The sequence below is a fragment of the Hypanus sabinus genome, chromosome 5 (assembly GCF_030144855.1).
Source record: "Hypanus sabinus isolate sHypSab1 chromosome 5, sHypSab1.hap1, whole genome shotgun sequence".
In the NCBI taxonomy this organism is placed as follows: domain Eukaryota; kingdom Metazoa; phylum Chordata; class Chondrichthyes; order Myliobatiformes; family Dasyatidae; genus Hypanus; species Hypanus sabinus.
In genome coordinates, this window is record NC_082710.1 from 147884410 (window position 1) to 147912391 (window position 27982).

Below are 27982 nucleotides of genomic sequence, written 5' to 3' on the forward strand. Positions count from 1 at the left end.
GCCCAGACGAAGTACTACAAGAGGAAACTGGATGCCTTAAGAACAGACTTTGAGTAGTAGTTGGGCATGGAGAATGCTGGGACGACGTCAGAGAGAGAAGGCTGATAGTAGGGGGAGATGTGGAGCCAGCTCCAAGGGAGCCACCGGGGATGGCAGTAGTGAATCGCCTACCTGGTATGTTTTTAAGCAACTTAGCATTACACATCTGTCCTTTCCAGATATCAGTGAGAACATACTCCATTCGTTTAGCTCGCCACAGGAAGTTGAATACCCTTAAATAATGATTCATACATTCTCGCGTGAACACCTGAAACACAACAGCCATCAATTAAAACATTAATCAGGAGCTAAAGCTAGGCAGCTCCACATATACTGATCCATTTTCTTTTCTCATGGGGACATAATGGAGTGGGGAATGAGGTGCCATGGATTTAATTTCATAATCTATGAATATTTTCCAGCTCTTAGTGTATTAGTAAAATGCAAGGCATTAGTAATCATTCAGTAAGATCCAGATAATAAACAGAATTGAGATGTTTCTTTCAAAATTCAGAAACCTGTGGGGCAAAGGGACTTTGGAAACATAGTGCAGGATTCCCTAAAAGTTAACTTGCAAGTTGAATCAGTAGTAAGGAAGGAAAATGCAATATTAGCATTCATTTCAAGAGGATTAGAATATGAAAGTAAGGATGCAATGTTGAAGCTCAATACGGCTTTGTTCAGACCACATTTAGAATATTATGTGCAGCTTTTGGCTCCATATTAAGGAACGGATTTGCCGGCATTGCAGAGAATGAGTTCGTGAGGATGATCCTGAAAATGAAAAGGATAATGGATGAGGACGGTTTGACGGTTCTGGGTCTGTAATCACTGGAGTTTGAAAAAATGAGGGACGATCTCATTGAAACGTATTGAAATATTGAAGACTTCCATAGAGTGAAAGTGCAGAGGATGTTTCCAAAAGTGGGAGAATCTAGCACCAGAAGGTACAGCCTCAGAATACAGAGACAAGGAAGTATTTGTTTAGCTAGAGGATGATGAATCTGTGGAATTCATTGCCATGGACGGTTGTGGAAGCCAAGCTATTCGGTATATTTAAAGCGGAGGTTGATCATTTCTTGATTAGAAAGGGCATCAAAAGTTACAGGGAGTAAGTAAGAGAATGGGGTTGAAAGTGAAAATTAGCCAGCCACAAACGAATGTAAGGATAGACTCAATAGGCGAAATGATTTTATTCTGCTACTATGTCCTATGGTCTTTAAAAGAATATGATTTCTTGACAAGACATTTAGTTACTAGGTGACCTTCCTGATACATTTCCAAAAAAATCACAATAGCTTTCAGTTTGGATTTAAAACAGCTATTTTAAAATCATTGTAAAAAAGTAATGATGAACTATTATTAATGTTTTAAAAACATATGCATTTTAACTAGTATAAATTATTAACCGAATTCAACTTCAGGCTAAATGCCAACAAGTCAAGTGCCTCTCAAAAAAACATTACAAAACAGACTTTAAAATAGATTGTTCAAGCACTAGATACATTTCAAGGACTTCTGTCATTTTCATAGAACTGTACTTACTGTTGCAATTGGGCCATCAACGTGATAATCCAAACTGAACACATCCCATCCTGTATCTCCAGCCGATATCTAGAAAGAATGCAAATAAGAAATTAACTTTGGAGAAAGTAAGAGGATCACAACATGATCATAGGGTTTGAAGGCTTACATGCCTCAGCGATCCGGAGAGCTATGTTGATCTGGAGTTAGGGGTTTATGCTTTGGCTCTTGGTAGGGTCACCTCCAAGTTCGGGGGTTCAGCTCAGGCTGAACAAACCTGACCGGTAAAACAAAACTGTTACAGAAACAGCAATGAAGAATCCTTCTACATCTAAGTGAGATGGCATTCCTGAGTCTCTAGCTAGGACTTGCGTGCCTGACAGTAGTGTAAACAGAGAGGAAGCTATTGAAGTGATGAAGGAAGCCCTGAACACTCCAGAGATAGAGGATCTTCATTGCTGCCCTCAATTCCAGCAGCCCAACAGGCAGTAGGTTTGGACAAAGTTGCTCAGCTAACATGAGCCCTGATTCAAGCCAAAAGGAGCTCTTGGATTTCCCTGGGTATTTTCTATTATTGCTTATCAATGTTATCACTAGACTTTTCCAGTTCAACAAAAAGTTAAAACTACGATAGAAGTTTTTTTCCAGGGTTGAAATGTGTTGCCACAAGAGGACACAGGTTTAAGGTGCTGGGGAGTAGGTACAGAGGAGATGTCAGGGTAAGTTTTTTTTACTCAGAGGGTGCTGAGTGCCTGGAATGGGCTGCCGGTAACAGTGGTGGAGTTGGATACAATAGGGTGTTTTAAGAGACTTTTGGATAGGTACATGGAGCTTAGAAAAATAGAGGGCTATGGGTAAGTTTAGTAAGTTCTGAGGTAGGGACATGTTCGGCACAACTTTGTGGGCCAAAGGGCCTATATTGTGCTGTAGTTTTTCTTTGTTTCTATAATGGCAAAGGCATTTTCATTCCAAGGTGCTGGGAACGAACATAGGTTGTAAATACAGGAGAGTGTGTTGAACAGGAATGAGAGTTTTGAATGCTCTCAAAATTATGGAAAGAAGAACAAGACATTGTGCTGCAATAGTAAAGTCTATATCCGTCAACACTACAGATGGCTAGAGACAGGGATAAACAGTTACTGTTTTTACAGAGATCAAATCAAAACAAAGGTATTTTCCTGATAACGGGATACGTGGTCACGTTTATTTTGAAATGTGACAATATTCAAACTAGTTCACCACAGACACTTGCCAAGGAGATACTGTAGATGGCGTCTATGGCCATACAATTAAATTTGAGATGGGGGTAATAAATTCAGGTTTTTATTGTCAAATACACCAGGGTGCAAAGAAATTCCCTGCACTCACGAAACTCAGAGTAAACCTTATACATGGTAATTACAAAAACAATAAATAGTGACAAGCAGAGATCAAGAAAATGGGGCAACAATTGTAGTACAGAAAGAAATGGTTGTAGTTACACTGGAAGGAATCACTGAACAAGAAGTTTCTGTTTATCCATGACTAAAAACTGGATAAGCAGTTTAGGCCATGGACAGGTAAAAAGAGGAAGGTGTGATTGAGTTTTATGCTCCTAGTGCACACTCAGAAATTGACGCTGCATGTTCAATTTATGAGGAACATAAAAGAAAGCATTTCATTAACTCTTTCAATATGAAAGAGCAGAAAAGACCACAAAGAATGTAGTTTGGACAAGAGGCCTGTGTTGTGTTGGGAGCTTGGCCAGGCTAGTTTTTATTCCTTGGAATGTAAGAGAATGACAGCTGACCTTAAAAAGTATTTAAAATGATGATAAACATACATCACTCCACTCCGCCTGCCCCAAGTAGAAAATAACGCTTCGTACACCAGGATATTGTTTATCGATTTCAGCTTGCTGTTTAACACAATCGTCCCTCTAAGTCTGGTGGGTAAACTATCCTCCTCGGGACTCAACGCCCCTCTCCGTAACTGGATCTTGAACTTCTTGACAGAAGGACCCCAGTCAGTCCGAGTTGGCAGCAACATCTCGAGCTCCATCCCACTGAGAAGTGACACACCACACCCCTGGGGTTGTGTACTCAGTCCACTGCTGTTCATGCTGCTGACTCACGACTGCACTGCCAGGTTTAGTTCAAACTGCATCATCATGTCCACTGATGGTACCACAGTGGTTGGACTCATCAGCAACAACGACGAGTCAGTATGCTGAGAGATTGTACAGAGGCTTGTCAGATGGTACGAGAACACCAGCCTGAGTCTCAGTGTGGATAAGAGGGAAGAGATGATTGTGGACTTCAGGAAGGTACATGTCAACCACTCTCCATTGCACATCAATGGGTCCACCATGGAGAGAGAAAAGAGAACGAAGTTTCTTGGTGTGCACATAACGGACAACCTAACCTGGACCCACAACACCTCCTCACTACTAAGAAGACGCAGCAGCATCTACATTTCCTGACGAGACTGAGGCATACGAGGCTCCCTGCCGCCCTTCTATCAACTTTCCAAATAAATGTGAGTGAAGTGTGGTCATTTCAGAGGGGGGCGAATCTGGAGAGAAGATTGTATCATAATGGGTAGAAGAGCATCAGATAGAGGTGAGGTTTAGACCAAGGGGACAAACACCTACAGAAAAATTGTACCAGAGGATCAAAGATTAGCTCTTTCTCCATGGATGGGTGCAAAGAGGTAGGGAGAATGAAAGGGAAATGTAGCTGGATCAGAACTCAAGGAAGTGATCAAAGGTGACTCTATCAATGCTTCAAATGACATGAGAAGTCATAAAGTGATCATATGTAGGAATATTAAAGAAGGGTAGCAGTATGAGATGTTGATGATGAATTGGGATAGTCATTAAAACTGGCAGGGATGTGCAGCAAACCTTTCTGTAAATTTGCAATATTAATTACCTCCAAGAGTCTAACATCCAGGCGTTTGAGGATCTCAGGATTATCAAACTGTGCATTTGTGGCTCGAACAGCAGTTTCAAGGATTCCGGTCAGATTGTGTTGATACAGTGTTGAGGCTGATCTCGCCAACTCAGGCCTATCACATAACAGGTATAGGAGTTAAATTTTTGTTCATGACATGACATGAAAATTTTTATTCAAAAACTTGCACTCAGCCTTGTCATTTGTTAAGTTAGGGAAAGCATCTACTCAGTAACTACATACACATTACATAGGTGCAAATGAGATTAGATCACGTGCAATCATTCATGACTCATGACAGCTTGCAATATATTTATGTTCAACTCAAGATATAACAGATATTGCCTTACTCACAACCCAAATCAGACTGCTGTACACACAACTCAGATCAGATAATGAAATCTGGGATAAGACCAGTTATATATATGTAGCATAGAAGTACCTGTAACAGATTCTGCTCCATTGCCAAATATTCTTTCCAACATTTTCCTGGTCTCACACTAAATCAATTTGTTTGCAATTCTGATGACTCTGCAGCTCAAGCTAAGTTTTGAACTCCAGATCACTTAAATCACATTTTATAACTTGGTCCTCTTCAGTCCAGAGGGATATAACTGATCTCAAGATCAGTCCATGGCCCTTGACTCTTTATGATTTACATGAATGACTGGAGGAAGGAATGAAATACAAGTGTTCTATGTTTGCCAATGGTAAGGAAGTAGATGGAAGGGTATGTTTTGAGGACATTGTGATTCTAGAAAGAGATACAAATAGATTGAGTGATTGGATGACAACCTAGCAATTGAAGTTTAATGTGAGGAAGTGTGAAGTTATGTACTTCAGTAAAAGGAATCTAAAGACAGATTATCATCTAGGTAAAGTTCAGAATAACCCAAGTGTTCTAGTGCATGATCACAACAAGTTACCGAATCCAACAAGTAGTTAGACAGGCAAATGGCACGTGAGCCTTTACTGCAAATAGATTGGAGTTTAAGAATAGGAAGGGTTTGTTATAGTACAATAACGTATTGATGGGGCCTCACCTGGAAACTGCATATAGTTTTGGTCCCATTATCTAAGTAAAAGGATATAGTACCATTAGAGGCAGTCCAAAGGAGATTCACCAGGCTAATTCCTGGGATGAAGTGGTTACCCTGCCACTAGAAGCCAGACTGTTTTAGTCTGCATTTCCTTTGGAAAAATGAGAGGTGACCTTCTTTAAAACATAAAAGATCCTGCCAGAGTAAGTGTTGGGATGTTTCACTAGTGGGAGTCACAAACCAGGGGATATAGAAGCAAAATAAGAGACTGTAATCCCATCTGTCCATAGAACAAAGAACAAAGCACACAGCACAGGAACTGGTTCTTCCACCAGTTATGTTGTGCCAAACTAATTAAATGCACAACTAAACTAATCCCTTCTGGCAGTGCATTCCAGGCACCTACAACTCTGTGCAAAAAAAACCGACACACGAGTTGCTTTTCCACTAGTTTGCTTTTATCCTCTTCCTGGCATGGAGAAGGCCCAGGGCAGACTGGTTGGTGTGGTAATGGGGAAGGGAATCTGATTACCAGCTCTCTATCTTTCAGTCCGTATGAAGAGTCTTAATCTGAAATATCCTCTTTTCATTTTCTTCAGGAGACTCCGGCTGACCTGCTGAGTTACTCCAGTAGCTTGGATTTTTGCTCCAGATTCCAGCATCTGCAGTCTCCTGTGTCTCTTAGAATAAGGGATCAGGTCCTAGGCCAGGCATGGGCAAACTACGGCCTGCGGGCCATATGCGGCCCGTTAAGCTTTTTAATCTGGCCCGCAGAACTTGATGAAATTATATTAATAAACCTTGTTAACGTTTTTTCCCCGCAATTCTGGCGTTTTCCCAATATACACTCTATATACATTTGTGGCGACCCATTTCCTGGCACATTCGAACCGGCTCACAATTAGCCAGCGTTCCAGCTAAGGGAGATAGCCTGCGGGGATTTGCAAGCTCAGAGCTTTGGAGCCTCTGCGCAGGGGGGCAGGTTGAGGGAGGCTTAAAAGTGAGGCTGGGGATTTCGAATAAAGTTTTTTTCTTCAACTGCAGTTACCGACTCCATGTCGTAATTTTAGCGCTGCATGTAGCACACCGCTACGCATTGACCTTTGTTGAGGTGCAGCGTATTACTCCACGTTTGCGCTTTACTCTTTGTTCGGCTCGACCTATTTGTGTGAACAGGCGTTCAGCGTCATGAACATCAACAAAGCCAGCCACAGATCCAAGTTAACTGACCAACACCTCAGATCCATCCTGAGAATCGCCACAACAAAACTAAATCCAGATTTTGATGCGCTGGCTAAAAAGGGAGACCAACAACACTGTTCCCACTGAAATTAAAAATAAGTTTCTTCGTTGTGTTATGTAAAAAATGCATTTGAAAATATTTTTTTCAATAAGCCTTACATGTTACATGTCATTTCTGTTAAGTGATGGACATGAGTAGTGTGCAGGTGCACGTACGTTCTCAAAATAAAAAATGCGCTCCAGATCAAATAACGCGCTCGGCATACTGGCGCGCTCTCACTGTTCTGTCATTGTGCGGGTCATTGTTGAGTTTTGGCACAGGGGACAATTGAATAAGAAGGAGCAGGACAAGTAGACTTGCATCTCCTACCGTTTTTGAAATAAAGACAGTCAGGAGGAGAGTGATGATGATAATATCTTGAAGGATAACAGAATTTTCAGTGCTTTAAAATAATAACTGTTACTATTAAAAAAAGCCGTATTTTATTCATTTAATTTTCAGTGTTTTAAAAGTCATTTCAATAAATAGCTAAATACCATGGGACTTCAAAGACAGATATTTTGTTGTAATGCATTTGTTCATTTTCAATTGAAATTAAAGCACATGTTTTCTATTTTCTCTTATGAGGTGTATTACCAAAACACTCCGTCCATCTGCTCCTGGTCCGGCCCCCCTGTCAAATTTTAGAACCCTTTGTGGCCCTCAAGTCAAAAAGTTTGCCCACCCCTGTCCTAGGCTCTTCTATGAGGGGAAGCATCCGCCCAGTATGCATCCTGTAAAGTCCCAAATGTTTCAATAAGGTCACCTCTCTTTCTTAATTTATAAGAGTGCAGACGTAACCTATTAAACCCTTCTTCATTGAATATATCCTCTGTATCCAAAGGAATTCTCATGAACGGCCTCCAATGTTAATGTACAGTATCTCTAAATAAAAGGACCAAAGCTGTACACAGTATCCTGGATATAGATTCTCTGCTTACTGTTTCATGCTAGAAGGCTACAGGCCAAGTACTATAAATGGGATTAGTATAAACAGGCACGTGATAGCCAGTTGGGTATTAGGGATTATAAAGTATTTGACATTTTTCAGGAATTACGTGAACAGTAGGCGTTAATACACATGGGAACCAGTCTTTAAAAAGAACTGTTCAAGTGTTACCTAAAAGTGGTGGACTATCAGTTTTGAAATTGAAAGGACCGCTTTGTGAACACATTATTGTCGGCAGCAGGAGGCCACTTGAGGGATACAATTTAAAAATTGAAGGCAGCATGACATGCTCAGATATGCATCAACTAAAAATAAGAAAAAAGCAGCTATATTAATTGTTCTACATCAAACACCTTTTGTTTCACTGTGATAGAAATCAAGAAAGGTATCAGACCAGACTTGTCACAGTAAAAACAATGTGGGCCAAAGGGCCTGCTTCTGTATGACTCACAACTCTGAGATAATCTTTTAACTATGCTTATATCATATTTCCATAAACCACAAGCTGCTTTGTGTATAATTACTGTGTGTGTGGCATCTTGTTGAACACAATTTGGTTTGTTGGAGAGTGGTGGAGTTATGGGTCCAACAAAGCATGATGGCTCAGTATGTGGGTAAAGACAAGAATTCTACTCAAGGGTCAGTAGTGGCTCCCTCCCACAACTCTGGGGTGTTCAAGCAGTGCATCCTACCAAAAGTGTCCCACCTAACCAGAAATGTACTCCACCCATCATCACAGCACAGGAACCATTATCTCCTCTCTCCAATATCCCATAAACCACGCAAAAATCCATGAGAACCACTCAATAGCTCTCTCAGCTTCCTGAATGGTACACAAAGTGTAAGCTGCTTTCATCCCTAGTTGATCCAACAGCTGCTTCTTTGCCTCCAAGTCATCCACACCATGGATTTATCAAGAGCTTGTCTGTCACCTGCTTTAGTATATCTGCTGAGAGAAATTCTTACCTGATGTATCTGTTGGAATTCTTTGAGGAAATGGCAGGCAGGATTGACAAAGGGGAGTCAGCGGATGTTATTTACTTAGATTTTCAGGAGGCCTTTGATAAGATGCTGCACATGAGGCTGCTTAACAAGAGCCCATGGTATTACAGCAAAGATACTAGCATGGACAGAAGATTGCTGACTGACAGGAGGCAAAGAGTGGGGAAAAGAGAGCCTTTTCTGGTTGGCTGCCAGTGACTAATGGTGTTCCATATGGATCGGTGTTCAGACCACTTCTTTTGACTTTATACGTCAATGATGGATTACGTACTTGTGGCCAAGTTTGCGGACAATAAGAAGATAGGTGGAAGGGCAAGTAGTATTGAGGAAGCAGGGAGTCTGCAGAAGTGGCAGATGGAATATAGTGTAGGGAAGTTATGGCCATGCACTTCAGTAGAAGGAGCAAACAGAGAAATTTCAAAAAGCATAAGTGTAAAATGATTTGGGAGTTGGTTAGGAAGGCAAATGCAATGTTAGCATTCATTCTGAGAGAACTAGAATACAAGAGAGTGTAATGCTTAGGCTTTATAAGGCACTGGTCAGACCGCATTTGAGAACATTGTGAGCTGTTTTAGGTGCCTTACCTCAGAAAAGATGTACGGGCATTGGAAAGGTTCCAGACGAGGCTCATGGGAATGATTGGTTTAATATACGAGGAGCGTTTGATGTCTCTGGGCCTGTCCTTGATGGAGTTCAGAAAAATGAGAGGGGATCCCATTGAAACCTATGAAATATTCAAAAGGCCTAGAGTAGAAGTGGAGATGATGTTTCCTATAGCAGGTAAGCCTTGGGCCCAAGGGCACCGCCTCAGAATAGTAATGTCCATTTAGAACAGAGATGAGGAGGAATTTCTTTTTCAGGGTGTGAACTTGTGGAATTCACTGCCAAAGGCAGTTGTGGAGGCCAAGTCATTGAGTATATTTAAAGTGGAGGTTGACAGGTTCTTGGTTAGTCAGGGTATCAAAGATTACAGAGAAAAAGCAGGAGGATGGGGTTGAGAGGTATAATAAATCAGCCATCATGGAATGGCAAGGAAGATTGAATAAACCAAATGGCCTAATCTGTTTCTCTGTCTTACTGTCCAAGTGCTGACAGAATGACTACAACTAGTCACTCACAAGATAACCTTGATGTGTTGGCACATGATGTCCTCTTTTAATCTTAATCACAATCTTCAAGACGCTCGTGTGGTACTCACTTAAGCAAATCCATGAGGTGACGTACGAAATCTCCCTGACCCAGGAGTAAGTAACGTCGTGCTGCCTTAATGTGCTCCAGCAAATGATAATTCCGGTTGAGTACATCGAGCAAGTATTTGCTAGTTTCATGATACGCTGCATCAATTTTTTCTTGAAAACCACCTTCCAAATCAGTGAACAGTTCAGCAGCTAGAATGAAATTTTAAAAATATGAATGTTTTTTCTGATATCTGTTTTAATACACTGCAATATTATACTCTATTAATAACAGATATCCATAACTGAGTTGAAGGTTCTCAGATAAATTAACTCACACTAACTGAATATTTTAGACTTATATACTAATGAGCCAAAACTGATGTAATCTCTGATGACTCAGCAGTAGTTTGGGTGTATAAAGGGAAAACAGCAGGATGAAGACATGGCGGTGGACTCGTCAAATGGTGCAGTTGAATCATCTGCAGCTCAACATCAGCAAGACAAAGAAGATGGTGATGGACTTTAGGAAGACTAAGCCTGCACTACTTCCTGTTACTATTGATGGCGAGGACGTGGATGTGGTGAGGACTACAAATACCTGGGGGTGCACCTGAATGACAGTTTTGAGTGAAGCACCAACACAGAGGCGTTGTACAAAAAGGACTAGTGTTGCCTCTACTTCCTGAGGAGACTGATGTCCTTTGGAATATGCAGTATTCTTCTTCACATGGTCCACCAGTCTGTTGTCACCAGTACAATCTTCTAAACAGTTGAGTACTTGGGCAATGGCATCAACATTGGTGATGGCAACAGGTTCAATAAACTGATTAGAAAGGCAGGATCTGTTATAGGAGTCAAACTGGGCACATTGGAGGCTGTGGTAGAACGAAGGACCTTATGGAAAATCCTGGCAATTCTGGACAGTGTTTCTCACCCTCTGCATGCCACCTTGGCTGAACAGAGGAGCAGTTTTAGTAATACATTAAGACAACTACACTGCTCCAAAGAGTGCTATATGAGGTTATTCTTAGCCTCGGCCATTAGGCTCTATAATGAGTCAACCTATTGCTGGGGAAGTGATGACTTCCTCCTGTTAGACTGTTTGAGGTAACTTATTTTTTTAAATTCTTTCTTACTTTTCTTCTAATATTCGTACATTTGTGTATCTGTGCACTTGTAATGCTACGGTGACACTGCAATTTCCGTTGGGAACAATAGAGTATCTATTTAATCTTAATGTCATTTATTAATTTCTCATTGGCAGCACTGTATGTACGACAGCTTGCACATCAGCAAACATGTTAGAATGTTTTAACATAGAAAATTTCCCATCACAAAAGCAGTGACCCTGCACAAGTATTTCTCTCCATGTAAGCACTCTGGCGATTACAATCTCTCATTCTATCCCTGATCTATATGATTGTTTTTTTTTTAATTGAGATACAGCACAGAATAGGCCTTCCAGACCTTCAAATTGCGCCATCCAGCAATCCCCATTTAATCTTAGCCTAATCACAGGACAATTCACAAAGACCTACTAACCTACCAACCAGCCTTTGGACTGTGGGGGGAAACTGGAGCAGCCAGAGGAAGCCCACTCGGTCGCGGGGAGAATGCACAAACTCCTTACACTTTGAGGGGTGACAAATAAGAAAAGATTTAAAAAAGTGGCTTCACTTTTAAATTCACTGTAATAAACTGGCATAACAGTTTACTGTCTGTACACAAACAGAAGCCAGAATGCAAGGAACCAGTCCAGAAAGTCATACAGTGCTGGTTCGGGGAAATGGAGGAGCATTTACGTAACTGCTTTGAGTTGGTAGACTGGTCCGTGTTCAAAGACTCAGTAGCCAGCTTAGGTGAGAGCATCACCGTCATGGACTTTAGCAGCAAGTGTGTTCAGGATGGTGAAACAAAGAGGATATTCCAATTGTTCCCAAACCAGAAATCATGGATGAACAGAGAGATCCACCCACCCACCTGAAGCCCTAGAGAGTGCAGTGTACCAATCAGGTGACCCTAACCTTTACTGAAAATCTAAATACAAACTCAAAGCTATCAGAGATGCCAAGTGCAATACCAGCCCCAAACTGATTCCCAGACCAGCTGTCAGTTGTGGCAGGACCAACATGCTATTTAATATTGAATGGCTCCTTAGTACAATAAAATAGACTCTTCACCTCACAACCGTGCACCTTATTGTCCACTTGCACTGCACTTTCTCTGCAATTGCACCACCTTATTATACACTTATCGATTTACATAGTACTACCTCGATCATTGTTATAATGAATTGATTTGTATGAACAGTTCACAAGATGCGTGAGGGAGGAATGGCAGGTGATAGAGAAGGAACGCACTCAAACTGACAGTTTGAGATGTGTATATTTTAACGCAAGGAGTATTGTGAACAAAGTGGATGAGCTTAGAGCGTGGATCAGTACTTGGAGATATGATGTGGTGGCCATTACAGAGACTTGGATGGTTCAGGGACAGGAATGGTTACTTTAAGTGCTGGGTTTTAGATGTTTCAGAAAGGACAGGGAGGGAGGCAAAAGAGGTGGGGCGTGGCACTGTCGATCAGAGATAGTGTCATGGCTGCAGAAAAGGTGGACGTCAAGGAGGGATTATCTACGGAGTCTCTGTGGGTGGAGATTAGGAACAGGAAGGGGTCAATAACTTTACTGGGTGTTTTTTTATAGGCCTCCCAATAGTAACAGGGATATCGAGGAGCAGATAGGGAAATAGATCCTGGAAAGGTGTAATAATAACAGGGTTGTCGTGATGGGAGATCTTAATTTCCCAAATATCGATTGGCACCCCATCTAAACCTCTACAGTGAGGGGTTTAGATGGGGTGGAGTTTGTTAGGTGTGTTCAGGAAGGTTTCAATACACAATATGTAGATAAGCCTACAAGAGGAGAGACTGTACTTGATTTAGTATTGGGAAATGAACCTGGACAGGCGTCAGATCTCTCAGTGGGAGAGCATTTTGGAGATAGTGATTATAATTCTATCTCCTTTACAATAGCATTGGAGAGAGATAGGATCAGAGAAGTTAGAAAAGAGTTTAATTGGAGTAAGGGGAATTATGAGGCTATCAGGCTATATCAGAAACTGGAAGCTTAAATTTGAAACAGGTGTTCTCAGGGATAAGTATGGAAGAAACGTGGCAAATGTTCAGGGGATATTTGTGTGGAGTTCTACATAGGTACGTTCCAATGAGACAGGAAAGTTATGGTAGGGTACAGTAACCATGGTGTACAAAGGCTGTAATAAATCTACTCAAGAAGAAAAGAAAAGCTTACAAAAGGTTCAGAGAGTTAGGTAATGTTAGAGATCAAGATTATAAGGCTAACAGGAAGCAGCTTAAAAAATAAATTAGGACAGCCACAAAGGGCCATGAAAAGGCCTTGGCGGGCAGGATCAAGGAAAACCCCAAGGCATTCTACAAGTATGTGAAGAGCAAGAGGATAAGACGTGAAAGACCTATCAAGTGTGACAGTGGGAAAGTGTGTATGGAACCAAAGGAAATAGCAGAGGTACTAAATAAATACTTTTCTTCAGTATTCACAATGGAAAAGGATCTTGGGGATTGTAGTGATGACTTGTAGCAGACTGAATAGCTTGAGAATGTAGATATTAAGAAAGAGGATGTGCTGCAGCTTTGGAAAGCATCAAGTTGGATAGTCGCCAGGACCAGATGAGATGTACCCCAGGCTATCGTAACTGAGGGAGGAGACCGCTGAGCCTCTGGCGTTGATCATTGAATCATCGATGGGGATGGGACAGGTTCCAGAGGATTGGCGGGTTGCAGATATTGTTACCTTATTCAAGAAAGGGAGTAGAGACAGCCCAGGAAATTATAGACCAGTGAGTCTTACTTCAGTGGTTGGGAAGTTGATGGAGAAGATCCTGAGAGGCAGGATTTATGAACATTTGGAATGTTAAAATATGATTAGGAATAGTCAGCATGGCTTTGTCAAGGGCAGGTCGTACCTTACGAGCCTGATTGAATTTTTTGAGGATGTGACTTAACACGCTGATGAAGGAAGAGCAGTAGATGTAGTGTATATGGATTTCAGCAAGGCACTTGATAAGGTACACCATTAGAGGATTATTGAGAAAGTAAGGAGGCATGGGATCCAAGGGGACATTGCTTTGTGGATCCAGAACTGGTTTGTCCACAGAAGGCAAAGAGTGGTTGTAGACAGGTGATACTCTGCATGGAGGTCGGTGATGAGTGGTGTGCCTCAGGGATCTATTCTGGGACCCTTACTCTTCGTGATTTTTATAAATGACCTGGATGAGTAAGTGGACAGATACGTTAGTAAATCTGCTGATGACACAAAGGTTGGAGGAGTTGTGGATAATGTGGAGGGCTGACAGAGGTAACAGCGGGACATTAATAGGATGCAAAACTGGGCTGAGAAGTGGCAGATGGAGTTCAACCCAGTTAAGTGTGAAGTGGTTGATTTTGGTAGGTCAAATAGCATGGCAGAATATAGTATTAATGGTAAGATTCTTGGCAGTGTGGAGTATCAGAGGAATCTTGGGATCCGAGTCCATAGGACGCTTAAAGCAGCTGCGCAGGTTGACTCTGGTTAAGAAGGCATATGGTGTATTGGCCTTCATTAATCGTGGAATTGAATTTAGGAGCCGAGAGGTAATGTTGCAGCTGTATAGGCCCTTGATCAAACCCCACTTGGAGTACTGTGCTTAGTTCTGGTCACCTCACTACAGGAAGGATGTGGAAGACATAGAAAGGGTGCAGAGGAGATTTACAAGGATGTTGCCTGGATTGGGGAGCATGCCTTTTGAAAACAGGTTGAGTGAACTCGGCCTTTTCTCCTTGGAGCGATGGAGGATGAGAGTTGACCTGATAAAGGTGTATAAGATGATGAGAGGCATTGACCATGTGGATAGTCAGAGGCTTTTTCCCAGGGCTGAAATGGTTGCCACAAGAGGACACAGTTTAAGGTGCTGGGGAGTAGGTACAGAGGAGATGTTAGGGGTAAGTGTTTTACTCAAGAGTGGTGAGTGCGTGGAATGGGCTGCTGGCAATGGTGGTGACGGCAGATACAATAGGGTCTTAAAACAGACTTTTAGATAGGTACTTGGAGCTTAGAAAAATAGAGGGCTAATGGTAAGCCTGGTAATTTTTAAGGTAGGGACATGTTCGGCACAACTTTGAGGGCCGAAAGGCCTGTATGTGCTGTAGGTTTTCTATGTTTCTAAGATATATTTTCCCACAGAATCTCAGTAATGTGACAATAATAAACCAATTTACTAACTTAGATGGATTGAGGTACAGTGGAAAAACTCATCTTGCGTACATCTGTACAGATCATTTCATTACAACAGTGTATTAAGGTAGTACAAGGTAAAAGAAGGTAACACAGCTTAAGAAATGGCAAAATACTTAATCTTAAAATACTCAAAATACTAAATCTCCAAATTTAGAAAAGGTAACAATTGCATCTTACCATCTTTTGGTGAAACAGCTGATTTTGTCACTGCCATCATCTTTGCTGTTGGAGTTTGATCATGACAAACTTGATGCAAAAAATTTATGGATTTCCCAATCAAAAGCACCTGAGACAGAAAGAAAAAAAAAGTCAAACTTTCTATATTCTTTTGATTTCCATCAAGTATTAGTACAAGTACGGAGACGTCAAAGGCTCTCCAGACATTAAAGTCTTTCATTCCTGTGACCATTCTTGTGAACTTCCTCTGGACCTTCTCCAGGGCCAGATCATCTTTCCTTACATATGGAGCCCAAAGTTTCTCACAATATTCTGAATGGGTTCTGACCAATGCCTAATAAAGCCTCAGCAACATATGCTTGTTTTTATATCCTCATGAGTTTGAAATGAATGCCAACATTGTACTTACTTTCTTTATTAACAACCCAACCTGCAAGTTAACCCATTAGGGAACCCTGACCGAAGACTCCAAAGTCCCACTGCACCACTGATTTCTGAATTCTCTCCCCATTTTTAAAATGGTCAACACCTTTATTCCTCCTACCAAGGTGCACAACCCACTCAATAATTGCACATTAATGCACACTAGTAAATTATTATTGTGTGGATTATTATTCTGTACTTTATTATTAGTTAAGTATGTTTTTAAATGTTGCTACTGTAACAAAAGAATTTCCCCACTCGGGATCAATAAAGTACTTATTATTATTAACCCATATATCCCTACACTGTATTCCATCAGTTATTTCTCTGCCAACTCTCCCAAGTCCTTCTGCAGACTCCAGCCCCCACAATACTGTCCCTCCACCATTCTTGTTATTGTCTGTAAATGTAGCAACAATGCCATCAATTCTGTCATCCAGTATAAAGTGAAAAGATGCTGTCCAAAAACTCTTACATAACTGTATTAAGTCACTGAATGGCATTCTGAAAATGATTCTTTTACCCAACTCACTGACTTCAACCAGCTCTTCTGCTATCCATACCAGTACCTTGCCTCCAATACCATGGGCTCTCATAGGTATGACAGCTTATCCAAGACCCTCTGAAAATCCAAATAAATAACATCCACTAACTTTTCTTTGGCTTGTATGTTACCTCCTCAAAGAATTCTAACAAATTTGCCAGACAAGATCACCCCTAAATGAATTGTGCTGATTCATTCTATTTTAATCACATTCTTCCAACTACCCCAAAATTTCCTAACAATTGACTCTAAAATCTTACCAGCCACTGAAGTCAGATTAAACAGTCGATAATTTACTATGCTTTGCCTCCCTCCCTGTTTAAACAGCTTGCAAATTTATGATTTCCCAGTCCAGAAAAACTAAACAAGAAATTAAGAGGGCCAAGGAGAAAAAGAAAGCATTTTATATGTACATTAAGAGTAAGATACGTATAACTAGGGAAATGATAGGTTCTCTCAGAGACAAGGGAGGGAACTTGTGCGTGGAGCCAGAGGAAGATGGCAAGGCCCCAAATGAACACTGTACAACAGTTCAGCGAAGAGCATATGGACTAAGGTGAGATCAGGGAGGGATAAGCGGAAATTCTACAGCATGCTGATATGAAGGAGAAGGGGGCGGTGTCAGGTGCTTTGAAAAACAGCATGGTGAAATCCTCAGGGCTTGATGTAATCTATCCCGGGATAGCTTGAGAGGCATGGAGGAGATTGGTATCAGGAGAGGTTAGACAAATTTGGATTGTTTTTTTTCCTCTGGAGGCTGAGGGCCAACATCTTAGAAGTATATAAAATAACCAGCAGTATAGATGGGGTATACATTGTCTTTTTTTCCCCAGGAGGAAATGCTAAATATTAGAGGACATAGGTTTAAGATAGGGATGAGGGAGAAGTTTAAAGGAGATATGTGAGTTAGGTATTTTTTAAATACACAGTAATAGGTGTCATTTGCTGCCCAGTGGAGAGGGTCCAAGCAGGTGCAGTAGCAAAGTTTAAGAAGCATTTAGACAAACATGTGAATAAGCAGAGCAGGAAGGAATATGGACATCCCCCTCATGCAAGCAGATTGGATTAGTTAGCGATTGGAGATGGGAGGCTGAGAGGCCTGTTCCTGTGCTGTATAGTTCCATGATCTAAGGGTGCACAGGAGCACTAAGTGTCCCAAGTTGACCCTGAATATTAAGCAACTCGGAGAGAGCACGTATTGGCCACGTCATTGCACAGAAGGTGAAAAAGTCATGCGATTTATAAAACTGTCATGGAACTACTTTACTCCAAAGGACAATACTTAAGCTGACCTGATTTTGGTAAGCAGTATACGCAAAGCAAACTCTGTTAAATGTCAACCAGGATGAAAGGACATTATTTTGTTATTTGGTTGATGAATAAATGAAATAAATGTCACATTTCAATATTTTGTTCATCTTTAAAATTGTATAGTTGAATCCTTTAAATACTGTACACCTGGCAGGCAGTTTAGGATGGTGATCAATATTGTCCATTGTGGAAAAATAAAAGCATTTAAAGGTGTCTGCACTGATCAGGACAATCTTTCCAAGAAACAGAAAATACCTGTATATATAAGGTAGAGATTAAAATCAAACTTTAGAACAATTGCTGAATAATCACCTTTCTGGCTTTATCCATCGTGATGAAGGATGGAATCATTGATTTTCTCAGAGTGTATTTGTCATGCCATAATCTGTCAGCCTTCACAGTCGGATCAGAAGCTACAAAAAACTTCAAACAGAAGTAAGAAATGAAATCCCAAATCAGCAATGAAATTATTTCCACATAAAAGTACAGGTGTGCAATTTTAATTTTTGTTTCTTAAGCTCAACATGCCTTTCCTTTACATCCTATCAATCTGTATTAACTTCCAGAAGTCAGTCATTTATCAAGATGCAGAATTAAAACCTGGTTATGGAAAAAAGCTGCTCTGTTAACCTTACCCTGAGAATATAACCTCTTCTTATTCCATATATACATATAGAACATCAACAAGTGCCATTATTATCTTCCATCAACAAAAGGAGCTTTTAAAGCCACTTAATTGATTACAATTAAGAAAAACTCAATCAGCTGTCAAGGAAGACACATGAGATTCTGCAGATGTTGGAAACCTTGAGCAACACCCACAAAACATTGGGTGTACTTAGCAGGTCAGGCAGCATTTGTGAGAGGAATGAACATTCAACATTTTGGGCTGAGACCCTTCATCAGGACTGCCAAGAAACAGGGCAGAAGCCAGATGAGAAGCATAAGCAAGCAGGTAACAGGTCTACAATAGATATCAATCTAACAGCTTCTTAAAAGCCACTACCTGCTTCTGCCATCACCCCTGATAGAGTATTCCAGGAACCCACACCCCCAATGTGCAAAAGAACTTGGACCACATATCTCCTTTAAACTTTCTCCTTCGTACCTTAAATGTGCCCTCTAGATTTTTAACATGCCTACCGTTGGATTGAGTTTCTGTCTACCCTATTGATCTCTCTCATAATTTTATAAACTTTCCCAACAGTTTCCAATGCTCCAGAAAAAAAACAATCCAAATTTATTCAACCTTTCATTTTAGCTGTCTAATCCAGGTAGCATCCTGGTAAACCTTTACCTCTGATAAAAGCCTTCACCTCCTTCCTGTAATGGGGTAACGAGAAATGCAAATAATAAGCACAAAGCATTTTGGGATGGTCTGCTACTTTAAAAGCTTTATACAAACAGAAGCGTTATACAAAATAGAAGTTGCTCTATTTTCTTGCTCATCATCATTATAACCATGAGCTGGAAAATACCCATACATTATGCATTAACTTTCAATGTTAATGCTCCAAGTCAAATGACATTTGAATGAAACAAATCATTTTGGATCATTCAATTTTACATTAGTGACTTTCAGAAAACACAAGAACAAAAGTCAATCAAATCAAAGATAACGTAATGGTGCTGGAACAGGAAGCCAAAGATGAGAGACAACCTTGAAACAATTTCCAAGGTCAGTAAGAGCTAACGTACAGCTCTCTTCAGAAATATAATAGTAATTAGAAGAGGAATCCACAGTCCATTGGACAGCATCTCGGTTCTGCTTTGACACAGTATTCCGGTAATTCTCAAGGCTGTTTACTTATGGCTGTAGTACAAGAAGTGGATGAACCATCTGTGAGGAATCCGAAAAGTGATTGAAGGGATACACATGCAGAAGGCAGAGGAAAGGAAGCATAATTTACCCACATAGAAACAGTAATATATAAATGTCTGAAACTATCGGAGTTAAGATCGATAGAGGAATAACAGAAAGTCTGCATGCAGGTTCAGGAATTAATAAAAGGCTGATGGGAATGCTTGCCTAATTACAGAGGGACAGAGAGAAATGGGACTTTGCCAAGATCACATCCCGAAGACCACATATAGTTTTAGTCTTCTTATTTGAGAAGGACTTTCTTGCCTTAGGAAAGTACAGTGAAGGTTCACCATATCCAGGGATGAATCAGTTGGCTGATGAGCATGGTGTGAGTGGGATGGGAGAAAAATCTCTGGAGTATGGAACGTGGAGAATAGCACTGCATTCAAGTGAAGCCTGAAAGGTTGAAAGCTGACCCGATGCCCATGTCCAGAGCTAGGGACAGTTTCAGGACAAGGGGTTGACTACTTTAGACTTAGAATTTCTTTTCTTAGACTACTGAATCTCTGAAAAGAAGGAGTGCAAGAATGGAATTAAGAGAGCCAAAAGGGGCCATGAGAAGGCCTGGGTGAGCAGGATTAAGGAAAACCCCAGGGCACTCTACAAGTATGTGAAGAGCAAGAAAGAGAGCATTGTAAGAACAGGACCAATCAGGTGCAACAGTGGAAACGTGTGCATGGAGACGGATGAGGTAGCGGAGGAACATAGTGAATACTTTGCTTCAGTATTCACTAGGGAAAAATACTTTGGCAATTATGGGGATGACTTACAGCAGACTGCAACGCTTGAACATATAGACATTAAGAAAGAGGATGTGCTGGAGCTTTTGACCAGATGAGATATACTGAGGCTACTGTGAGAAGCAAGGGAGGAGATTGCTGAGCCTCTTGCAATGATCTTTGCATTATCAATAGGGATGGGAGAAATTGGATGATTGGAAGGTTGCAATTGTTGTTCCCTTGTTCAAAAAAGGGAGTGGAGATAACCCAAGAAATTATAGACCAGTGAGTCTGACTTCAGTGGTGGGCAAGTTGATGCAGAAGATCCTGAGAGGCAGGATTTATGAGCATTTGGAGACACATAATCTGATTAGGTTAGTCAGCATGGCTTTGTCAAGGGCAGATCATGCCTTATGAGCCGGACTGAATTCTTTGAGGATGTAACAAAACACACTGATGAAGGTAGAGCAGTGGATGTAGTGTATATGGATTTCAGTAAGGCATTTGATAAGGTACCCCATGCAAGGCTCCTTTAGAAAGTAAGGAGGCATGGGATCCAAGGAGACTTTGCGTTGTGGATCCAGAATTAGCTTGCCCACAGAAGGCAAAGAGTGGTTGTAGATGGTTCATATTCTGCATGGAGGTCGGTGACCAGTGGTCTTCCAAAGGGATCGATTCTGGACCCCTCCTCTTGGTGATTTTTTATATATGACCTGGATGAAGAAGTAGAAGGGTGGGTTAGTAAGTTTGCTGATGACACAAAGGTTGCGGGTGTTGTTGATAGACTCGAGGGTTGTCAGAGGTACAGCAGGACATTGATAGGATACAGAACTAGGCTGAAAGGTGGCAGCTGAACTTCAAATCAGATAAGTGTGAAGTGGTTCATTCTAGTAGGTCCAATATGAAGACAGGATATAATATAAAAGCTAAGACTCTTGACAGTGTGGAGGATCTGAGAGATCTTGAGGTCCATGTCCATAGGACACTCAAAGCTGCCGTGCAGGTTGACAGTGTTGTTAAGAAGGCGTATGGTGTGCTGGCATTCATCAACTGTGGGATTGACTTCAAGAGCTGTGAAGTATTGTTGCAGCTATATAAGACCCTGGTCAGACTCCACTTGGAGAACTGCTCAGTTCTGGTCACCTCACTAAAGGAAGGATGTGGATAATATGGAGAGAGTGCAGAAGAGATTTACAAGGATGTTGCCTGGATTGGAGGGCGTACCTTATGAGAAGAGATTGAGTGTACTTGGCCTTTTCTCCTTGGAGCAATGGAGACCTGATAGTGGTGTTTCAGATGATGAGGGGCATTGATCATTGGATAGTCAGAGGCTTTTTCCCAGGGCTGTAATGGCTAACACAAGGCAGCATATTTTAAGGTGCTTGGAAATAAGTGCTGAGGGGATGTCAGGGGTAGGTTTTCCACACAGAGAGCGGTGGGTGTGTGGAATGCACTGCCAATGGCGGTGGTGGAAGTGGATACAATTGGGTCTTTTAAGAGCTTAGAAAAATAGAGGGCTATGCGCTAGGGAAATTCTAGGCAGTCACTAGAGTAGGTCACATGGTGAGCTCAACACTGTGGGCCGAAGGGCCTGTAATGTGCTATAAATTTCTAAGTAAAAAAAGGTCAGACAGAGGGAAAAAAAGTAAAAGTTTCAGGTTGATGACCTTTCATCAATAATAGAAAAAGAATAAACATGTCTTAAATTGATATGGGGAAAGAGTGGAAATGCGTGGAATTCATTTCCACTCTACAAGTATTACACACTTAATACTTATAGGATGGAAACAAAGGTTTCGAGATGACACAAGTAATGTTGATGGTATCTGAGCTAGTAGTCAAAGTTGTACATCCCAGAAATAGTGCCCTTCAGCCCTTATGTGTTAATCTATAGTCAAGCTAATCTGATTTCCTAGCATTTGGTCCACATTGTTCCATACCAAATGTAACAATTTCACATAACTAGTCTTCCCTGCCTGAGGCAGAAATTGCCAGTTCTGAAGAAAGTCTCCACCTGTAATATTAACTGTAGTTTTCTCCCTCTACAGATGCTACCTCATCTGCTGTAGGTTTCGTTTTAGATTTCCAGCAACCACCATAATTCTAGCATTCTTTTTGTTCCCCCTCACCACCACCCTCATTCACCTCCTCCTATCTGCACTCCTCCAGATAGATGAGCTGTAACTAGCTCATAGTTATATAGCGGATTCTAGGACAATGGGGCACATCGTGAACAATGCATCTTGGTCCAATTAAACGGCTTCCCCAATTAGCCAAAGTTTCATGGAAATAATGAATAAGATATATAAAAAAATCAAACTACCATTTAACTGAGTAATAAATTAAGTTTTTAAATGAAATTCAGAACAAATTAGAACACTGGCAATACTACTACAGTATAATTAAACATGTATTAGAAACATAGAAAACCTACAGCACAATAGTCCGTTTGGCCCACAAAGCTGCGCCGAACATATCCCTACCAGAGAACTACGTAGACCTTACCCATAGCCCTCTATTTTTCTAAGCTCCACGTAGCCATCCAGGAGTCTCTTAAAGGATCCTATCGTTTACGCCTCCACCACCACTGCCGGTAGCCCATTCCACACACTCACCACTCTCTGTGTAAAATACTTGCCCCTGACATCTCCTCTGCACCTACTTCCAAACACCTTAGAACTATGCCCTCTCGTGATAGCCATTTCATCCCTGGGGAAAAGCCTCTGACTATTCACACCATCAATGCCTCTCTTTATCTTGTACACCTCTATCAGGTCACCTCTCATCCTCCATTGCTCCAAGGAGAAAAGGCCGAGTTCACTCAACCTATTCTCATAAGGCATGCTCCCCAATCCAGGCAACATGCTTGTAAATATCCTCTGCACCTTTTCTATGGTTTCCACATCTTTCCTGTAGTGAGGCGACCAGAACTGAGCACAGTACTCCAAGTGGGGTCTGACCAAGGTCTTACGTAGCTACAACATCTTGGCTCTTAAACTCAATCCCACGACTGATGAAGGCCAATACACCATATGCCTTCTTAACCACAGAGTCCACCTGCATAGCAGCTTTGAGTGTCCTATGGACTCAGACCCCAAGATCCCTCTGATCCCCCACAATGCCAAGAGTCTTACCATCAATACTATATACTGCCATCATATTTGACCTGTCAAAATGAACCAACTCACACTTATCTGGATTGAACTCCATCTGCCACTTCTCAGCCCAGTTTTACATCCTATCGATGTCCCATTGTAACCTCTGACAGCCCTCCACACTATCCACAACACCCCCAACCTTTGTGTCATCAGCAAATTTACTAACCCACCCCTCCACTTCCTCATCCAGGTCATTTATAAAAATCACGAAGAGAAGGGGTCCCAGAACAGATCCCTGAGGCACACCACTGGTCACCAACCTCCATGCAGCATATGACCCATCTACAACCACTCTTTGCCTTCTGTGGGCAAGCCAGTTCTGGATCCACAAAACAATGCCCCTTTGGATCCCATGCCTCCTTACTTTCTCAATAAGCCTTGCACGGGGTACCTTATCAAATGCCTTGCTGAAATCCATAAACACCACATCTACTGCTCTTCATTCATCAATGTGTTTAGTCACATCCTCAAAAAATTCAATCAGCCAAATAAGGTACAACCTGCCCTTGACAAAGCCATGCTGACTATTCCTAATCACATTATACCTCTCCAAATGTTCATAAATCCTGCCTTTCAGGATCTTCTCCATCAACCTACCAACTACTGAAGTAAGACTCACTGGCCTATAATTTCCTGGGCTACCCCTACACCCATTCTTGAATAAGGGAACAACATCAGCAACCCTCCAAACCTCCGGAACCTCTCCCATCCGCATTGATGATGCGAAGACCATCGCCAAAGGCTCAGTAATCTCCTCCCTCACCTCCCACAGTAGCCTGGGGTACATCCTGTCCGATCCCAGTGACTTGATGCTTTCCAAACCCTCCAGCACATCCTCTTTCTTCATATCTACATGCTCAAGCTTTTCAGTCCACTGGAAGTCATCGCTACAATTGCCAAGATCCTTTTCCGTAGTGAGTACTGAATCAAAGTATTCATTAAGTACCTCCACTATCTCCTCCCGTTCCATACACACTTTTCCACTGTCACACTTGATTGGTCCTATTCTCTCACGCCTTAGTTCCTAATAGTTATTGACGGAGGAATTTATCCAGTATACACTGCCGTGTTCTTTTGACTGACTGTAGATGAACAAAATGAGCAAAGGCTAGCGCAGATAATTGACTGCCTTTATACAATGCTTTTGATGACTGGAAGCTCCTAATCTTCATTTTCATTATAATATTCAAGATGTTTGTTAATATCTTCAGATTCTTTGAAATTCCTAACTTGTTTAAGTAGTGAAACTTTTATTTTTACTCACAGACATTTCTGGCATCCCCAAGCCTCAATGCTTGAAACTGCAGTGAGCAAACCTGTCTGAATTGTCTTACTATTTATTTATCAGTGACAAGAATCACTGCTTTTTGAATAGAGAAACATGCAACTGATGCTATTTAAAAACTGTTCACTCTTACAGAGTGTATGCGACTAACACTAGTTAGAAACTGTCCAGCGATAGTCTCTTATCCAAATTAAGCAGGTAAATAAATAAAAGGGAATCCTGCTTATTTTCTCAATTAGGTTTTGTTAAGAGTTGTCTCAAATAAGCGACTGCCCCAATGAACTGGAATCCACTCAATTCATTAATTCTCTTAATATAGCATCAACTACATTTGTTTCACCTGTATAAACCTGATTTTTAGTAAATATCCCCTTTGTTCTCTTCACCTTCCACCCATTCCCCCCACCACACACTACATTAAACAGCTAGTTTCTCCCTTTTGCAGCTTTAAGAAAGATCAACCTGTGATTGATGTTTCTCCATAGAAGATGAATGTTGTGATGGGTATATTCAGCAATTTCTTTCTGAATGCAGGTTTCTCAAACCTGCAGTTTCTTTGCTCTTCAATAGGTGTTGCTGCAGCTGCCTACATGATGGCTTAGCACTGACATGGTGCTCTGGCAAAGTAAGATAGGTTAGCCAGCTCCATCTTGTTACAGATGGAAACTTATGATTGCTGAAATCAAATATGCAATAATATATTATCATCAGCAGCGTCAGAATCCTGCTTCAGCAACGGTATGGCATTCATTTAATAATGAGATAGTTAAATTATCTTAAACACTAGAAATTCAGCAGATGCTAAGAATCTAGAGTAACACAAAGTGTTGGAGGGTATTTATATGCATATGTACCCACACACAAAAAATAACAATCAGCACAGATATTAAATATAGAAATTTATGTAAATTTAATTAAAATAGAGCTGGTGAAAGAAATTGGAATTTTTAGTAATACCAATGAAAAGCAGTAGGGTTTCTCTTCTAAAAGAATGGCCTCCTTCCATTCTGTAAGTTTCAATGATCCTGAGATAAGAATTTGTGAAGATATATACAATGAATTTGTTCTAATTTCACGGTGTCAAACTAAACCAAATAGGAGATTAAGTTCTATCGGTTCCTAAATATAGGAATATTCAATATCAATTAACCTTCTAAAACATTCCTTCTCCTATAATCGCTGTGTACCTGCAATACATATATCACATACAGCACATAAAACAAAATATTACCACAAATAAGCTTAATACATATAACTCAAAATACATGTAAAGCGCATAACACAGGTAAATAGTAAACAGCTCACTGTCCTAGTGACATGACCTCAGTGGGACAGGGTAATCATTAATCACAGTGCCTGGGGGAAGAAACAGTAACCCAGTCTGGCAATCCTAGTCCTAATGCTCCTATACCTCCTTCCTGATGGTAGCATAGTGGGTCAAAGAGATTGTGGGATTGTGGATTGATAGGGATCCTCAACAACGTTTGAGTTTTTCATATGTAACACTCCCAGTAAATGTCACAGGGGGGGGGGGGAATGGGACGGAGGGGATCCACAGCAATTCTTTTGGCTGTTTTTACTGTCCTCTGTCGGGGCTTGCAGTCTGATGCCTTACAGCTTTTGTACCACACAATGATGCAGGCAAACTGGTCACTGTCAATAGTACTCCTGAAAAAAGTTGTTTGAATGGAGACAAGAAACTTTGTACACCTCACTCTCCTCAGGAAGTGTAGACACTGCTGTGCCTTCATGACTGAGGAGGTTTTGTGGGCTCAGGTTAGATTGTCCATTATGTGAACACCAAGGGACATTGTGCTCTTCATTCTCACAAACACAGAGCCATTGATATGCAATGAAGAGTTGACTCCAGTCTTCCTGAAGTCCACAATCATCTCTTTTGACTTCTCCATGTTGAGACTCAGGTTGCTGTTCTCGCTCCATTTGACAAACCTCCCTAACTCCTCTCTGCATGCTGACTCATCTTCATTGCCGATGAGGCCAACCGCTGTTGTATCATCAGCAAAGCAACAGATGGGGCTGAACCATGGAGGTGGGGTCCAGGTCCAGAGCATATCCAAGTGAATGTGCCCATGTCCCACAGCAAGGAATGACCCAATGTTTGGACTATTTAAACGCCAAGCCGGATTGACAAGGCAGGGTGCCAGGACCAGAAGAATGGTTCAGGCTGGTTTGCTCGGCTCTGCGCTGAACTGAGGCCGTGGCATGCTCCGAGCTTCATGTCAGTGGGTTCACTTTCATTCCGAATGCTATTTGCTTACTTTTATTGTTTGCATGATCTGTTTCTTTTTCCCTCTCTGTATATTGGGTCAGTTTTTTTTTAAATGGCTTCTTTTGGGTTTCTTTGTTTTGTAGTTGACTATGAGGAGATAAATCCCAAGGGTGTATAATGTATACATACTTTGATAATAAATGCACTTTGAATTCTGAACTTGACGATGTGGTTTGAGCTGGATCTGTCAGTGCAGTCGAGACTCAGCAGCTTGTATTGCAGAGAACTGAGCACACAGCCTGGGGGTTGGTGGGTGGGGTCGGGGGGCCTCAGTGCTCTGCGTGATGGAGATTGAGTTGTTGTTGCCAATTTGGACTGACTGACTTAGATTTCTGTCAAGAAATCTAAGACCCCTACTGAGGGGTGTAGAGTCCAAACAAGGACAGCTTATCTACCAGCCTCTGAAGGATGATTGTATTAAATGCCAAGCTGAAGTCATGAACAACATTCTGGTGAATGCGGCATTGTTTTCTAAGTGGGACAGGACAATGTAGAGAGCCGAGGCTATGGCATTATCAGCGGACTGGATGGAGCGATATGTACTTGGAAGGTGGGATTCAATACGATCCACTACAGTCCCTCAAAGCACTTCGTGATTGTTGAGGTCAGTGTCACTGTGTAGTTACTGCCACTGTCTTAGGCACCAGAATGATGGTGGCTGGCTTGAAGCTAGCAGGGACAGTGGATTGTTGAAAAGAAATGTTCACAATGCCTGGCCCCACCGCTTTGCACAGGTGTTCCCTGGCTAGGATCCTCCCCAGCTTGGCTACAGCCATACAGGGTGCCTGCTTCTCAGAGGGAGAGGATGCCACATCAACGATCCTGTCAAATCATGCATAGAGGAGACTTTACCGATGCCACATCAATGATCATGTTATAGAAGGCGTTCAGCCTATTAGGAAGGGAGCTGTCACTGTCATTAACACACAGGGTGACTCGTGGTCTGTTAAGGCTT

At 41.4% G+C, this 27982-nt stretch overlaps 1 protein-coding gene across 2 annotated transcripts in view; it reads right to left on the reverse strand.

Moving 5' to 3' along the window:
- tubgcp3 (tubulin gamma complex component 3) overlaps nucleotides 1-27982 on the reverse strand; it is a 136234-nt gene that overhangs the window by 21803 nt on the left and 86449 nt on the right. For both annotated transcript variants that reach the window (XM_059970592.1, XM_059970593.1), the window contains exons 12-17: nucleotides 18024-18134; nucleotides 15434-15542; nucleotides 9968-10157; nucleotides 4476-4611; nucleotides 1585-1653; nucleotides 172-307 (exon numbers count right to left, since the gene is read on the reverse strand). In XM_059970592.1, the coding sequence (XP_059826575.1) occupies nucleotides 172-307; nucleotides 1585-1653; nucleotides 4476-4611; nucleotides 9968-10157; nucleotides 15434-15542; nucleotides 18024-18134 (751 nt within the window). The remainder of the gene's footprint in view (nucleotides 1-171; nucleotides 308-1584; nucleotides 1654-4475; nucleotides 4612-9967; nucleotides 10158-15433; nucleotides 15543-18023; nucleotides 18135-27982) is intronic.